Genomic DNA, 17,296 nt, shown 5'->3' with positions numbered 1-17,296 from the left:
GTAATTCCACCAGAACCTGCATTTTATCGCAATCATTTATCTAATTTATCGATTTTTATTTAAATTATACCTGCGAGTAATACTGCTTTGTTAGAATTAATTATTACAATAATTTTTATTCAAAATAGTCATAGGTAAAACAAAGAAAAACATAAAAGACAATGACCGCTTGTCGCCACAAGGATGGTATGGCCCAACTATCGGTATATATATATATATATATATATATATATATATATATATATATGTGACCACCGGGTGGATGCTTATGACTAATAACTCTTTGCACTTAAAGTGGTTGTTGGAATCCATCAATCATAGATGTGGCTGATGTCAAATAAGGGTTTGGTAGGTAGCATAGATCAGTTTCAATTACATATAAACTAAGAGGATCTGCATCACTTGCAATTAAACTTTGATTGGGTCGAGATTGTGAGGTTTTGTTGTTTGTGTTATGGTAAATTAGCATAATAAGACAGTGGTTATAAGCTAGTTAATGCTAGATGAAATTCTATGTCACTTGGTGATCAAAAATCACATCTACAACAAATTTGAAGAGTCATGCTTATCGAATTTATGAGACTGTGACATCATTCTTGATAATTTTTAGGATAAATGATCTTAAGGTATATAATAATCTTTGTTGTCATGTCAAAATCTGTCAAATTGTTGTAATATACATAAATATCTAAATAATTTATTCAATATCAACATCATGTGAATTGACAAGTGATGTGAATTATATGATAAAAAATAACTCAATTATAACATTGGCGTTTAGAGTAAGGGTTGAGGCAATGGTTTACCCTAGGGCGGATCTCAGCAGTTGAAGATTTAACCCCTCTGTAAACATCATAAATGTTTATATACGAAAAAGAAAAGAGATCAATCATTTTGAGGACAGTAATTATGTCTATTGATGTTGATTTTTCATTTAAACAATCTGTTGTTGACTTAAAATGGGACACATTAGAGGCCTTTTTATATCAGGCAAATTTGCACACACAGACAATATATATATATTTATATGTATATCATTATTAGAATAATAACGTTAAAACTTTTGGCGTCTAATTTAAGTTTGTGCCGATAAAAGAAAAGGCATTTATTGAGAACTCTGTTTGCGTCTAATTTATCATTCTTCATTGCCTTGACTTAAAATGGGAACAAAACCAAAGCAATCGCTTTCAATGAGTTGGCTACTGGTCAGACAGAACTATTCACGACATATGCTCTCTTGGTCCAATCTTAAGACTAATTTAATTAGATCCTCTTCACCGGTTATCAACCTTAGCTCAAAAAATCCATTTCATAACTGTACCGTGAGTGCAAAATAACAATACAAAACCATCATCATTATCATCGGTGCTAATTATATATTATTTCCTATAATTATTTATGTTTAATATCTCGATTTTTATATTTTAAAAAGTAGAATTAAATCTTTACATTTATGAAAATAAAACATTTAATCTCGATCGTCATCAATTTCATTAATGGAAAAATGAATGGAAGGGGTAAAAAGTAATTTTATTATTTTATAAATTCTTAATTTCATATAAATTTGTTTTAGTGTGGAACAGAAATTTTTCGTCGCTTTCCTCCCCTTCGATTCCCGCCCCTCCGGTTACATTACAGATAATAGACCAAGGCGTCGACTTGAAGCATTGCCCTCGTCATCCTTGCCTTGGTTGGTTGTGGCCTCGTCATTCTCCTTGATGGACTCCATTGGGGCTTATATTTTCTACGTTGGGGGAAGGAATGGTTGGGTGTTGCATCCCTCTGAGAGTTATGGTGATCGAGCTAAGAGGAATAAGTTTTAGGTTGTTGACACAATTGGTATGTGTCGATCAAAGAATGTTCGTTGTTGTCTATGGGAAGAGTCCTCAAAAGTCTCTTTCCTTCAACTATGTACTTCTGTAAATGCTAAGTTGATCCCACAACACTTACATCTACCTAGCTCTATAATTAATTAAGGTATGTCATGCTCCCAATTTGATAAGTATATCGTTTCTTAGCACACTCGATCATTAAGGAATATAGTATTTCGTTAGCATTTTCATTTTTAAGTTCAATTATATAAGTATAAGCTTAATTCACTACAAAATAGTGATTATATAAAGTATCGTATTCATAATATATTTAGAAAATATATTTTGAATGATATAATTATCATGAGCTAAATGTGAATGTATGTATTTTATAAGCATAAAAATATCTTGTATGCATGGATATATGATGATGTGTAGTGTGTAAGTGCACGTGTTTTCAATGGCATGCGGTATGAGAGTACACGAATATGTTACGATGTGCAATGCATGTATATGCTATGACATAAGGTATGGGAGTGCATGTATGTATTATGACGTGCAATATGAAGTTGTACGCATATATTATGACGTGCAGTGCGCGAGTGCACGTATATATTATGACATATGATATAGGAGTGCACGGATATATTATACCGTATAGTGTGAGAGTACATGCATATATTACAATGACGTACGGTATGAGAGTGCACGTATACGTTATGATATGGAGTATATAAATCCATGAATTTGTTATGTTTTCTATATGTACATATAAGTATTTTAAATTATTTTGACATAGAATTTTATCTCTTTATTTTACATATGTTATGTCGTAGGGTTATGATTGCTAAAGAAATCATTGGATGAGGTGTTTATCATTAGTTATCTTATGTCGATGATTTTGAAATATGATATACATGACATGGTACATACATAAATAAAGTAATGAAGGCTTATATTTATTGAGTCATTACTCATTATACACTATATTTTGTAAGTAAGGATAGTAGTACCCCACCCAAGTGATTAGGTAGTGAAGTGAGCATATGTAAGCCCATATCAACAAAGATGTAGATGATGACCTATAAGCATTTTGGGTATATAAATTTTAGATATATTATGTTTGTGTTTTTCTTTTGATTAAATGTTATAATTATGTACAGATGGTAAAAACACTATATAGAGAGAAAACTCTATTATTCTATTTAATAAATTAATATGTTTTAATTTTAAGATTGTCTATGCACCACTATCAATAAAACTTAAAATGTAACATTCTATTTTAATCATACATATAGGGTAGGGTATGAGTAGAACTAGGAGTAGGATGGTATACTTATTAACCTAGTTAAGTTTTTATATGTAATGATATTGATGAAAAACTTGATATTAGAGAGAGGGAGATTTTGAATAACATTCACATTGAAGTGTGAATATCAGAACTTAATTCTTTAATAAGATTTTCTTATGTTGCATTGAAATCAAAACCTTCAACAAAAGATTAAATATTTTTGTTTCACTCCTTTTTCAAACAAAAAAAATGCTACTCTTAATATTAGATGATGACATGTTTGTTCCATTCGTATTCAAAGCATGTTAGAAGATTCATAGATTTTTATTTTTGTTTAATACTAATACTTGAAAATTTATGAAAGGATGAGCATTTTCAAATGAATCATTTAATATTTTTGATGAATTGGAGAGTTTCAATTAAAAAACATTTGTCTCTTTGGAATCAAAAGTATTTTTCGAAAATAATTACGATATACAAGACTAAATTGAATGAACTACTTATGTAAAACTTCAAACTCCTAACTTTATTTGAATTCTAGACATTCATATTGAATGTAAATAAAGATAGTTATTAGATGTTTGGACATGAATGAGACGAGCAAAGAATAATTGAAAAAGTTGAATAAGATGATGATTTTAATGTATATACTACCAATTATGTTGTTGATGATTTAAATATGTATAAAAATCTCTTGGAGGATATGTTTCGATGACTTTATGCTTAATATTTTAGTTTTATATTTGGATAAAAATGAATCTATCATCATTGAGCTATACTATGAAAATATATAATTTTTAAAAGTTAAATTGATGTGATATTGATAATGTTACATTATAATAAATTAAATTATTGGTGATATTTTACATATACATGTATTCATGATTTGTAGATATTTTAAGATGTTTTGGAGTTTCAAAGTATTGTACTAGCAAGCTTATAGTTGGATAACATCAAAACATAAATTCTCATGAGTAAACAATATGCTCCCCTAAGATGTTCACCGTAGATATTCGAAGAATGTTTGAAGTAATTGTTTCGTATTGAAAAGCATATTTGGAATGGAAAATATGTCAAATTCGATAAATAATTATTATGTGATGGATATATTCTAAAATAATCTGAAAATATAAACAATATTAAAATTGGTGTTAGAATAGTAATGTAAAAGTTTAAGGTTGTTTAGAGGAAGTTGACTTACAATTGTAAATGAACTGAAATATAATCTATTATGAAATCTACTTTCAAATATGTCAAAATTGATAAATATTTTTAAAAAAAAATAAAATAAACATTACAATTGGTGTTAGAATCATACTCAAGTAGTAATGTGAACGCTTGATCGAGTTTGGTTGAAGTTCATCTAGTCACATTTAAAAATAAATTTGATGAGATACAACTCAAAACATGTCAAATTCTATCAATAATTATCCTAATATCATTATAAATAATAAAAAAATACTACAATCGGTGTTGCAAACATATTTGAGTAATAATGTGAGAGTTTGAGGTTATTTGAAAAAAGTTGATCCCGTTATACTCGAAATTAAACTAAAATATATTCATTTATAAATATATTTCAAAACATATTAAATTTGATAAATAATTATCGTAAATCATCCTAAGATGGAAATATATATACATATATATATATATATACTACAATTGATGTTAGAATCATATTCTTGTAGTTATGTAAAAATTTGAGGTCATATGGAGGAAGTTGACTATGTTATAAAAAATGGAAGTTAAACATAATTGTGTGTTCGAATCCGAACATCATGGGATCATTAATGACTCACTCCTCTGTCAATTCAGATGTCCCCTTTGTTATGTGTTATTGAGATATTGGGATCATTAATGCATTGTTGAGGTGAGCTGAGATGTCGACAACCAACCTGCAAGGTATTATAGGCCATATGCCTTTGAATTCATCAACTTTTTATCTGTCTGAAAGCCCCCAACAAAAAGAAAGCGGGTTGAAATTTTTATCGGTTGTCGACAGGTTGAAGGAACAATTATCGGATTGTCGTAGACTGCTTCTCAAAGTCTTTTCAGTAGCACTATCGTAGGGTCTCCTCAAATGGTGGTGGTGGTGGTGGTGGTGGTGGTGGTGGGAGCGGAGCGCACCGCTGCACAGGTATTTGGGTGCAAAAGGGGCACTTCTGACGACGTTGTTGTAGATAAGAGAGGACAAATAGGGTCTTGGTGGTATTGCTATAGGGTCTCGGTAACACTGCTGCGAGTGGAAGGAGGCCGCACGAGATTGTCCAGAGAAAGGCTTTGGGCCCTGTTAGAGATTCCAAGGGGACGAGGGAGGAGGAGTTGTCACCTGAAGGCTTCACCCAGGAGACTTCGCTAAGGCTTCACCGCTACCGGCGACATTTTAATTGAACTAGTTCACATTGAACCACTTCGATTTCGATCGTTTACGAACAAATGTGCCCTTGATAGTTTCTAAACAGATAAAATCAATAGTGAATTGATAGAACAAAATCTTTAAAGCAAGAAAACATAAACAAATTAAAAGCTAAAACAAGCAAAACAGAAAGAAAAAAAAAGGGTTAATTAATTAATTCACTAGTGATTTTTTTTTACTTTAAAATTAATTCCTTGTTTTAATGATTTTGTACAATAATTTGTCATAGTAACTACTTCATGACTGATGATGCACAAAAAAAATCTTTATAGCAAGAAAACATAAATAAAAATCTAACAGAAAAAGGTTAATTCACTAAATCACTAGTGATTTTTGTTATAAGCCATTACTGTCACATCTCAAATTTATAAAATAATAATAAATCAGTAATTTATTATTCATAATTTACATAATAAATTTTTTTTCGTCTTTAAATTCAAATCCTTATCTTTACACTGGTAAATATTTTATTAATTAAAAAATAATTACATCTTTTTCGTAGGGTCATAATCTTTTCCACTCAAGCTTCAGACATATTACAAAGTAGTATATTACTCTGAGAATAAACCTAAGATAAAAACATATCAGCAACTACACATATAGGAACCTCAAAAAATCAAAACAATAATCTTCAATATTCATGAAATAAAAGTAAATATCAATAATTCAATAAGAAATTATAATATATCGATTCATAATAAAACTTATGTATCAAAAAAACGATGATAATTCCTTACATAATAAACAAAATCATACATCAACCATATGCAACACATACATAATAACAAAGGCGTACATCACTCGATAGTGCACTCTCCCAATAGCGGATGAAGAAGCATATTCCACGGGATGAATTTCTCCCAACAACGGATGGAGTGGTATCCCTCACCTGTCCAAATGGGGATACGTTCCTCCCAACAACGAATGGAGGAATTGTCTAACCATCACGTTTGATAGTCCGCTAATACCTAAAATGAATCGTCATATCTGCCCTCAACAAGGACACAAACATTTATGATCATTTATTTACACTCATCCATTCACTCACGCATGCATCAAAAAATCAATATGATTAAATATTATGAGAGATCATACTTGATGTAAATATGCTAAACTATATTCATTGGTAGCTCCACACTATGATGACCTATAGCTCCTTTCACATATTACACTTCCAATGTGAACTACTAGCCCAGTCACATTTACTACATGATAATAATCATATCAACATCATAAACTTAAGAAAGTAAAAAAATCAATAATCATTTTCAAATGATATCTCCATATAAATCCTTTAAATTCATCAAATCATAAAGGCATGAAACACCAATCTCTCAATAGTCCTCAATCAACCAAAACTCTAATTGGAATATCTCAATTGACTTAAACCAAACTCAATTTGATTATGATCTAACGGAACCAATCTCAAATCCTTATAGAACCAATCTAGAATCATTCTATACTAGTCTAATTTAGATTTGATTGATCTCGATTAAGTCAAGTAGGTTTGAACTAGTCAAGTTAGTTTAGAATGACCCTAAACCGACTTTAACCGATCAAACCTGTCTGATTTAGTAAATTAACGAGCTCAAACCAATAAAGGGAAAAGAAATTAGACTATGTCGTACAGTGTTAGCCCGGATCGAACCAACCCACTTGAGTCTTGGGCGGGTCACATGCGCTGCACATGCCTGTTCTAAGTAATAAGTTGAGTTGAGGTACAACGAGCTAAATAGAGGAGAGGAGCGATGATGTGTCTAATGTCAATCGCATAGTTGGGCAAGCTTACCTTTATAGACTAGGCTAAGTCTCACTTATAAGTTAGGTTGAGTCTTACCGTTGAATTAGGTTATACTTGGCTCGCGAGTTGGTCGTACTTAGACACATGAGTTGGGGTCGTATTTGACAACATGGATTGGGTCGTACCTAATCGCATGAGCTGGCTCATGCCTGACCACATGGTTGAGTCGTATCTTGCCACATGGCTGGGTCATGCCTAGTCACACGGGCTAGGTTCTACTTGGACATATGTACTAGGTTGTACATGTCCATATGGGCTGAGTCGATCAGATCTGACATATTAACCTGACTCAAGTCGGACCCTAATTAGACTTCTCTTATCAAATTAAATTTGAATATTTAAAATTATTAAAGAATAACTCAAATCAATTAACTAAAAATTTAAATTCATGATCTTAAATTTAAAACTAATTATATTATAAAATTTCACACATAATTCTTAAAATAGAGATATATCTAATTAAATAAATTAAAACTATTATGCTAATTCAAAAATAAAAATTTTAATAATTAAATCAATATCAAAATTCACTTAAGTTTAACAGATCAATATAAATCAAATAATCATTCTAACATCACAAATCAATTATTATTATTTACTAATCATGAAATTTTAAAATTAAAACATTATCATGCATTATAAAATTATAACAATCTCAACGTCAAGATTTCAAAACATAAGTCAAAATTAACTAAAAAGAAAAAATTCTACCTCTCCTCGACTATCCTTTCCTCGTAGGAAGTCCTCTCTTCAATCCTCCAATTATTAGTCCCCTTTATATAAGAGAAGATGAGATCTCCCCATAAGATAAGTAATAATTTTATTCTTATTTTTAATTTATTTTTATTTTCCTTTCACACAAAAAGAGAGAAATATAATATTAATTTCTTATAGTTCACATACGAAAATGAAATGAAATGTAAACTATTTAATCAAATCACTCATTAAGAAATAAATCAATTAATAATTTAATTGATTAGTAAAATTCCTAACTTATTCACATGATTAAAGAAATCAAATTTAATCATTTCCTTAACTATAGTACACAAACATAAAAATTAATAATAAAGCAATACATCATTTATAGTAATTAATTTATGTTAAGAAAAAAATTATCGATGATTACAATTACACATTTAAAACTAAAAAACTAATTAATTTAATGACTCATTTAGATCTTGAACCATAATCTTAACATTATTAGCAGCTAATGCTCTAACCAACTGAACTAATAAACTATATGATTATTTATTCTTGCAAGACTAATCTTAAACATAGTTTAAAAGATTAACTCATAAACAAAAATAACATGTGACCTAAGATCCAAGTGCAAGTTGACAAATGGATAAAACCACAGGACAGGAGATGGACAAACGGGTCCTTAAGAATCACAAAGGGGCAAGATTAAGATTTGTTGAAGAGAATGCTTAAGTTACCTGTGTAACCATGGAAAGTAATGACATTACAAAGAGTAAGAAGAGATCGTCAGTTCCGGTGCTTTCAGAAAGTTCCCAAGTAACAAATATGGTAGACTTTGAATATGTTAATGGAAGAGAAACCAAATCTGCAGCCTTCCTGCATTGAGTATGTCTGCAACCACATGTGAACTTTTTCCAACCCACCAGCCCAAGTTGGCAAATATAAAGTGAATCAATTAAGGTGAGTTCGAGACAGACAGGTCATAGTAATCCCAAGTTTCCTCGTCCTCAAAGAAAGTTTTGGGATGCAGGGAGGAGAAGATATTTAGTTATGCAAGTCACCAACAATATACATTTCTTTCCTTTCATTTATACAAATTTTTTATAGTTCAAGAACATATACATAAACTCAAAGTTGCCGATGGTTTTTTAGTTAACAGTGTATCCCAATTTAATCACTAATATAGAATTCAGTAAAAAAAATCAGTCATGAACTTAATTATTATTGTAGAAGCTGTTACACAAAATCACTATAATCAGAGAGAAAGAATAACAATATAAAATCTAAAAAGCTGATGCTAAATAATTTGAAAGAAATAAAGGCTGGTGAACCAGCCATCACACAAAATCAATGCTAAACTTTTAGTCACTAGTTAGAATGTTATTGACTGTAATCACTGAAACAAGAACATAAACAATTTAAGACAAAAACACACTAATACAAGAAAAGGTTAAACGATTAAAACTGGTCATGAAGTCAATTACTTGTGAAAAAGAAGATTGAACAAGTGAAAATGAGTCATGAAGTTATTTACTAGAGAACAAGCATTTACACAGAATTAGTGAGACAAGGAAGAAAAAGGTAAATGCTGAAAAATAAAGATATAATATAATAGAAAAAAATATTTTCACTTAAAATTTTTAAAAAATCAAACAAGAAAAGATTAAATAACGAAATTTAGTCATGAAGTTTATTACTAGTGACCAAGTTATTGCACAACAAGACCAAAGCAAGAAAAGAAAGACCATGCTAAATATCTAAAAGACTATTTCCTAAATTGCTAACAGCATAAAACAAGAACAAGTTAGGCAATCAAAAATCAGTCATCAAATTCATTATTAGTGAACAAGCTATTACTAATTTAAGGTTAAATACAATTAAATTTCAGCCATGAATTTAAATATGAGTGAAAAAGCTAATATGCGAACAAAGTAAAAGAAAAGGTTAAAAAATTAAAATCAGTCAGGAAACTATATATGAGTGAATAAGCTATTAAACGAAAATAGTAAAACATATAACAAGCTATCACATGAAAAATACTAAAATAGAAGATTAAACAAATACAAGTAAACATGAAAGTAATAAAATAAAAGGTTAAACAAAACTGAGCAAACAATTTATTAAACAAAAATATTAAAACATAGAAATAATCTATTATAGGAAAATAGTTAAATAGAAAAGAATCTGTAGCCCATGCAAATAACAAGCTATCACAAGAAAGTAATAAAATGAAATGTTAAACAAATACAACTGAACATGACAATAGTAAAATGAATGGTTAAACAAATATCAAGAAACAATTTATTAAATGAAAATAGTAAAACATAGAAAGAAACTATATCTATGTTTTCAACTTTTTCCCAGATTGTACCCCTATTTTCACTTTTTCCCAAACGATGCCCCCTATTTTTTCTTGTAATACCTGTAATGTCCCTTATTGTTGCTCATCGCCTCCACTCTCACCCTCGTTTGCCACTGTCGTCATGCCCTCATCCGCCGCCTACACCCTCGAACACACCCTCGCCCTGTCCAATGTTATCATTACTAAGGACCTTCTCTGTCACACTCTTATTCGCCGCCTCCGCTCTCGCCCTTGTTTGCCACTATCACCCTTGCCCTAGTTTGTCGCTGTCGAGATGCCACCAAGGCCTTATTGCGAGATCCTCACCCTCCATCTCCACCACAGCTTATGCCCCTTCTATCGTTTCCCTCCTCGCCTCCACCTTAGACGCCTTCCATCACACTATCTTCAAGGCGGGTGTCCTCGACCCCCTCCTTCGTCTTTTGGATTTCGAGCTCCCTGCACTAAAGGAGCATCCATAATATAGGAAAAATGAAAACAATGGTATCTTCCAGAAAAAAAGCCCAAAAAGATCAGCTTTTTCAAGAAAATTGTCTAAGAAACTATATCATATAAAAATAGATAAATAAAAAGATTAATGCCCCTATTTTTAGTTTTCCCCAAATGGTGCACCTTACTTTTTCCTGTAATACCTATAATGCTCCTTGTTGTCGCCCATCACCTCCACCCTCGCCCTTGTTTGTCGCTACTGTCGTGCCCTCGTCCGCCACCTCCTCGCTCACCCTCGAACGCGCCCTCGCCCTTGGCCTCATCCGATGTTGTCGTCGCTAAGGACCTTCCTTTTCTGTCACGCTCTCGTATGTCACCTCTCTCGCCCTTGTTCGACACTCTCACCCCTGCCCTCGTCTGTCGCTGTTGAGATGCCACTAAGGCCCTCGCCCTTGCCGTCCATCTCCACCACAGCTTACGCCACAACTGTTGTTTCCCTCCTTGCCTCACCTTAGATGCCTTTCATCGCACCATCTTAGAGAGGGTGTCCTCAACCCCCTCCTCGCCCTTAGTCGCCACTCTCACCCTTGCCCTTGTTTATCGCTATCAAGATGTCATCAAGGCCCTCACCCTCCATCTCCATCACAGCTTGTGCCACTTCTGTCGTTTCCCCCCTCGCCTTCACCTTAGATACCTTCCATTACAGCATTTACAAGGGGGGTGTCCTCGACCCCCTCCTTTGTCTTTTGATTCAGAGCTCCCCACGCTAAAGGATCATGCATAATATGGGAAAAATGAAAACAATGATACCTTCCAGAAAAAGCCCAAAAAAGATAGGTTTTCCAAGATGTATTACATAAAAATAGATAAATAAAAAAATTAATGGCCCTTGCTCACCCTCGAACGCGCCCTCGCCCTCGGCCTCATCCGATGTTGTCGTTGCTAAGGACCTTCCTTTTCTGTCACACTCTGATATGTCACCTCTCTCGCCCTTGTTCGACACTCTCACCCCTGCCCTCGTCTGTGTTGTTGAGATGCCACTAAGGCCCTTGTCCATCTCCACCAGCTTGTGCCACTTCTGTCGTTTCCCCCCTCGCCTTCACCTTAGTTCCAAGCTGCATTACATAAAAATAGATAAAATAAAAACATTAATGGCCCATGCAGGTTTCGAACCTGCGACCTTCGCGTTATTAGCACGACGCTCTAACCAACTGAGCTAATAGGCCATCTGATATTTAAATTAAATTATAAAATATTATTGAATAATCAGAAATAGTTCCTAGGTTTCCCATGAAAGACAAATATTTATTTGAACACTAAAAAGCTTTTGAGGTATCCAAAATTATCAGAGCAGTGGAGAGAATCAAACACTATACTAATAAAAATAGAAACGTGCAGTCACATCAAAATTTCCAACCACAACAATCACTATCCAGATCAGGATACTTGTTACAAAGCCAACCAACAGAGCCATGGACAATCATTAATAATTAATATCAAAACATGGTTTTCAAGGTAACTATGGGCAGATCTAGTCAGAAAAAGCCAAAATACAAAACTTAATATAGAAGGATATGCACCAACGAAAATAAATGTCACAGTATCCAAATTGACAAATGAAACCACAGAAGATGGATAAGAAGATCAATAAGAAACAAAAAAGGACAAATCGTGATTTATGTGAAAATTAATCTGCAAGTTACTTGTATTACTATGGAAAATAATAACAGAGACTAAACAGAGTAAGAAACCAGTTCCCAAGCTCTAGGATAGTTTCAATGTAATAAGTGCGACAAAATGTAAACGCATTAAAGGAAGAGAAACCAAATCTCCAATTTTTGTCTTTTCAGTATATCTGCAACATAATTGAAAATTTTACATCCAACCAGCCCAAGCTTGCAAAGATAAAGTGTATTAACTAAAGATGAGTTCAATGCACATCATAACAATCTCAAATTTTCACTGCTGATCTACAGATTCTTCAAAGAATGTTTTGAAACACAGGAAGATTGTCAGTTATGGAAGAAGCAAATATTTACCAACATTAAATATTCCTGTCTTTCTACTTATACCTCGTTTTGGTATGTCAAATGTATATTTGTCATTGGTGGTTTTTGCATAAATATTCCCTAAAAGCCTCAGAGTGGTTTTAGTACAAAACAAATATAGCAAACTTAATTGGCTGCTTTTGGCCACATATATGAGTTTGACCATGATTACAACAAGTCAAATGACAGCAGTTCATATGTACGTAAAATGAAGCACACAGAACTGTAGAAAAGCCCAACATACAATTTGCAACGATATTCAAGTTTTAATTGCAAAATTTTAAATTTTCATCAATCTTGGTTTATAATTAATGCCAATAAAATGATATGTTGAGCTACAATGAGAAAATAGTAAACAATAACTATAATCTCCACAGCATCTTGTAATTTACCTTCTTTGAAGTGGCAAGAACATTCAAGAAGAAAATATATACCATATCATTCCTCGAACAAACCATTAAAATCAGTGAACAATCTTAAAATATAATTTGAAGTACTGCAAAACAGAAAAGGAAACTTATATTTGTTGAATCATTTATCCTTGATGATTTCCATTAATCATTCATCATAGGAACCACCTGCAAACACAGACCTCCAAAAGGATGAGATTAAGTGAATCATCACACTTCCAATATGCTTTGACTAAGGTTGATCGGACACTTCACCCAGAAAAGAGAATGCCCAATATACTGAATCAGTACACTTTTTGAATGCAACAGTCTTCAAAAGTTGTCTCCTACAAGGATCCTAATGTCTAATGTATCACTTTTGGTCCAAAAGAGGTTCGATAAGGCAGTAATTACTGGTTGTTCTCTAGTCAAACATCTCGATTATCTCTCTTGGACAGAAAGCACGGAAATGCTCCAACTCACTTGTTCCCATGTAGTCAACTGCAAAACCAAGATTCAGTACCACCAAGTTGAATTCTTAGCCGCAATATAAACATCCCAGAAAGAACTAAGTGGGGCATTAGGTATCCAGTTTTGAGTGCTTCAACCGAGTTCTACAACATCCTATAGAGATATCGTCAAATAGAAAGGTAATTTCAACTTTCGTCTTCTAGCATTGAGATTTAGAGGCTTTCCTTGCGGACAATAAAATTGTTCAGCAGAAATGATTTCCTATAAACAGATATCATAATGTCACAACGTATCCACTAGGCAATCATAAACCCTAGTGGATACCGCCGTATCGAGGCCAAACGTGAAGGACCCAAAACCCTAATCTGCAAGAAGACATCCATAAGCAAAAAGAAGCTGTCATTCATGTCAATTACTATAAAAACTTCGCCGGAAACGAAAATGAGGACATATATCGAGAGTCCGTCGGTCAGTGGGACCCTAAGATCGGCATCAAATCACCAGAGAAGAGCTCAATAACTCAAATTGCAGCGTCTAGCTATAATTTGAGAGGACGAGAAGACGGGGTAACCTGGGCTCGCTTTCCTTTCCGACCGGGAGGACAGGCGCCCGCCATTGAGATCGGGTGGGCATCGATCTGCCTTCCCTTCGCCTTCGCCCTCGCTCCATCGGCACTTCGGCCCGCTAGCGGGAACCATGGAACAGTTTACTGGTTTACATGGCGGCAATTGGTGCGTCGGACTGCAACCGGGTGGCGCCGGACCGGTTCGAGCGCGAACCGTCTCGGACCGGAGTGAGGTCTATGTTGGACCCAAGGGGTCAGTTCGGCTTGTGTGGTGCGCTTTCGGGTTCGGGCGTTGCGTAGGTGTATATTGCCTTTGTGGACGGAAGATAACAGATCACAGCAACAGATTATTACAGCGACACGGTTCTTCAATGGCTTTGCCTTCTCTACGTTCTGGCCCACCTATGAGAGGACGCCACATCACATGGGTCCCATGGACATTCTGTATCATGCAACACGAGTGCCTCTCACGTAAGAGCATCATCATCCATCGACTTTTTTTTACCCCCACCTTCGTTAACTCTGACTGAGTTACCCACACTGCGGGGGACAGCAGAACGACTATGGCCCCGAGGAGCGGGACCTACAAAAAGCTAAGCCTCACGTCAATGTTGGCCCCTTTTTTCGTCCGGTCGCCATTCATCTCAAATCCAGGCTCGTTTTAACCCGTCTCCAAGAGAAGAGACCCAAATATGCCTTTGGCCAACTCTTATCCAGTTTGGCCTGTCAAAATCACAAACAAAATGATGCGCACATACATACATACCGCACCCCCGCGTAGTTATCGATCGATAGTGGAAGCAAACAGTGCGTGCACTATAATGAAGAGGATGGACTGTAAAGCCTCGATTCGTTTGCCCCGTTTGCCCACTTTATTTGACAGTTTCGTGGTACAAAGGTAGGTACACAGAACAAGGAAGATGAGATCACGTGACCTCCACGTGGAATTCACTTGGCTATCCTCGATGGATAGAGACGAGTGACCAGATTTTGATGTCCACGTGTCATAAGCCATACATGAAACCGGGACTCGATCCAATTGTAGTGGGCAGCGGAGATGGTGGGCTCCCTCGGCAGCGGTGGCGGTCAGCGGTGAGAGGCGAGGGCGCGGCGGAGCACCGGGACGAGGGCGGCGGGGGCGCTGAGGTGAGGGAGGTGGCCCTCGATGGGGAGGAGCTCGACGGTAGTGCGGCCGCCCAGGTGGGCCTTGAGGTAGGCGGCGACGGAGACGGGAACGGAGACGTCCTTGGCGGTCTGGATGACGACGCAGGGGGCGCGGACGAGGCCAAGCACGCCGCGGAGGTCGCTGTTGAACACCGTCCGCGACACGAACAGCGAGATGTCTGGCCGCATGTTGAACAGCGTTCGGCTGAACTCCCGGACAGCCGCGGGCACGTCAGCCCCCACCGCCAGCGGCGCGAACCCCCGCACCCACGCGTCGTAGTTCGCCTCCATCGCCGCGAACACTTTCTCGATCTCACCCCTCTCGAAACCCCCGTGGTAGTCTCTGTCGTTTAAGAACCTGATCGATCCCGACGAGCTCACTCCTATCAGTCGCAAGAACAGGATGGCATACATGCATATGGAGGTGCATACAAACAAACCTGGGGGAGGCGCCAACGAGGATGAGCTTGAGGAAGAGCTCAGGGCGGCGGATGGCGGCGAGGATACCGATCATGGCGGAGACGGAGTGACCGACGAAGAAGCAGCGGTCGACGCGGAGGGCGTCAAGGATGGCGAGGAGGTCGTCGACGTAGGCGTCGAGGGTGGTGTAGCGGCGGAAGTCGAAGTGGTCGGGGTTGACGCTGCCGGCGCAGACCAGGTCGTAGAGTACGACCCGGTAGTCGCGCTGGAAGTAGGGGAGGACGCGGTTCCACGCCGACTGGTCCGTGCCGAAGCCGTGCGACAGCACCAGCACCCGCTCGCCACCGCCCACCACCCTCACGTTCAGAATCTCTAGCAGCTTCCCGCTGCCGCTCCCGTTGCCTGCCGCCGCTGCTCTGACATTGCTGTTGCCACCCATGCCTGGCCTCACCTCGCGCCCTCCCTTTTACCTAATAATAATGTGTCCCTTGGACCAAGTAATACTTATATATGATTGGCATTCATATCGCTGAGTCTAGAGAGAGAGGAAGATGGTATATACACACACACTTGGAGATATAATATGGTACATATGTGTTTCTCAAGTGCTTTGGTTTCTATGTATATATAAACAAGTGGGGTTAGCGATGGAGAGGGAGAGACAGAGAGAGAGAGAGAGGTTGGAAAAGGATGCTTCACCCTCTTCTTCTACTCCATGGATTCTGAGGGGATGATGACGGTAATTATGGTCACATCACAAGTAACTTTCACTCTTTATTTGTACATGGAAAATATGTTACCACTGTATCATACAAATTTATACTTAAACAAGTAGTCTCATAATAGTTTATTTTATTGTTCTTAGTTGGAGCTTTTGAATCCTCCTCGGTCTATAATTTTTTTCATAAATATCATTTAGTACATAACAGCTTAGATTATATCCAATCTTATATATGTCAATCATGATAATTTGATTCTAACTTTCAATAAATATAAAATACTCGTGTGAGATGAAGGTTGATCGAAGATAAAAGAAATAATCTCGCAATCAAGGTGTAACAGGTTTACCCAAATCAGTAAAAATATAAGAGTGGAAGTCACATTCAGACCACATATACACCAAATAAATGTGCAACACTGGCATTTTCCAATCAAAATTGCAGCACATATCCACCATAACCAGCTACAGGAAAAACCACAATTCTGCAATTAGCTTCTGAGCTCTTGCATCACAGTTGTCTCTGACTGCAAACAAGCAGAGAACAGAGGAAGGAGAAGGGAGATCATATTGTCTTGCTCTCACAGTCGTCGTCCCTGACTGTAAACAAATACAAAACAGAGGAGGAGAAGAAGGAGGAGGATCACATTGTCTTGTTTCCAACGTTCTACATTATTATATATGTTTGTCAGTTTCTAGTTTTGGTCTC

At 36.1% G+C, this 17,296-nt stretch overlaps 1 protein-coding gene and 1 non-coding gene across 2 annotated transcripts; both read right to left on the bottom strand.

Moving 5' to 3' along the window:
- Nucleotides 1-11,964: 11,964 nt before the first annotated feature.
- On the bottom strand, nt 11,965-12,038 carry TRNAI-AAU (transfer RNA isoleucine (anticodon AAU)). The gene has a single exon. It is a non-coding gene; the product is annotated as a tRNA-Ile (tRNA).
- Nucleotides 12,039-15,118: 3,080 nt separating this feature from the next.
- Nucleotides 15,119-16,430, bottom strand: LOC135615332 (probable strigolactone esterase DAD2). The gene is made up of 2 exons (XM_065113646.1): nt 15,890-16,430; nt 15,119-15,807 (listed from the first exon to the last, which is right to left on the bottom strand). Exons 1-2 carry the CDS (start codon nt 16,306-16,308, stop codon nt 15,372-15,374), a joined length of 855 nt encoding a protein of 284 aa, XP_064969718.1. The 5' UTR covers nt 16,309-16,430; the 3' UTR covers nt 15,119-15,371.
- Between the last annotated feature and the right edge of the window lie 866 nt (nt 16,431-17,296).

The sequence above is a fragment of the Musa acuminata genome, chromosome BXJ2-6, assembly GCF_036884655.1.
Source record: "Musa acuminata AAA Group cultivar baxijiao chromosome BXJ2-6, Cavendish_Baxijiao_AAA, whole genome shotgun sequence".
In the NCBI taxonomy this organism is placed as follows: domain Eukaryota; kingdom Viridiplantae; phylum Streptophyta; class Magnoliopsida; order Zingiberales; family Musaceae; genus Musa; species Musa acuminata.
The sequence above is the reverse complement of the archived record's forward strand: the minus strand, read 5'-3'. Positions and strand labels throughout refer to the sequence as shown.

Excerpts from the sequence above, each read along its gene's own strand:
- LOC135615332 (XM_065113646.1), bottom strand. The coding sequence starts at position 16,308 with ATGGGTGGCAACAGCAATGTCAGAGCAGCGGCGGCAGGCAACGGGAGC. Across the intron at positions 15,808-15,889 it reads CTCGTTGGCGCCTCCCCCAG|GTTCTTAAACGACAGAGACT; the intron begins GTTTGTTTGTAT and ends GGGATCGATCAG.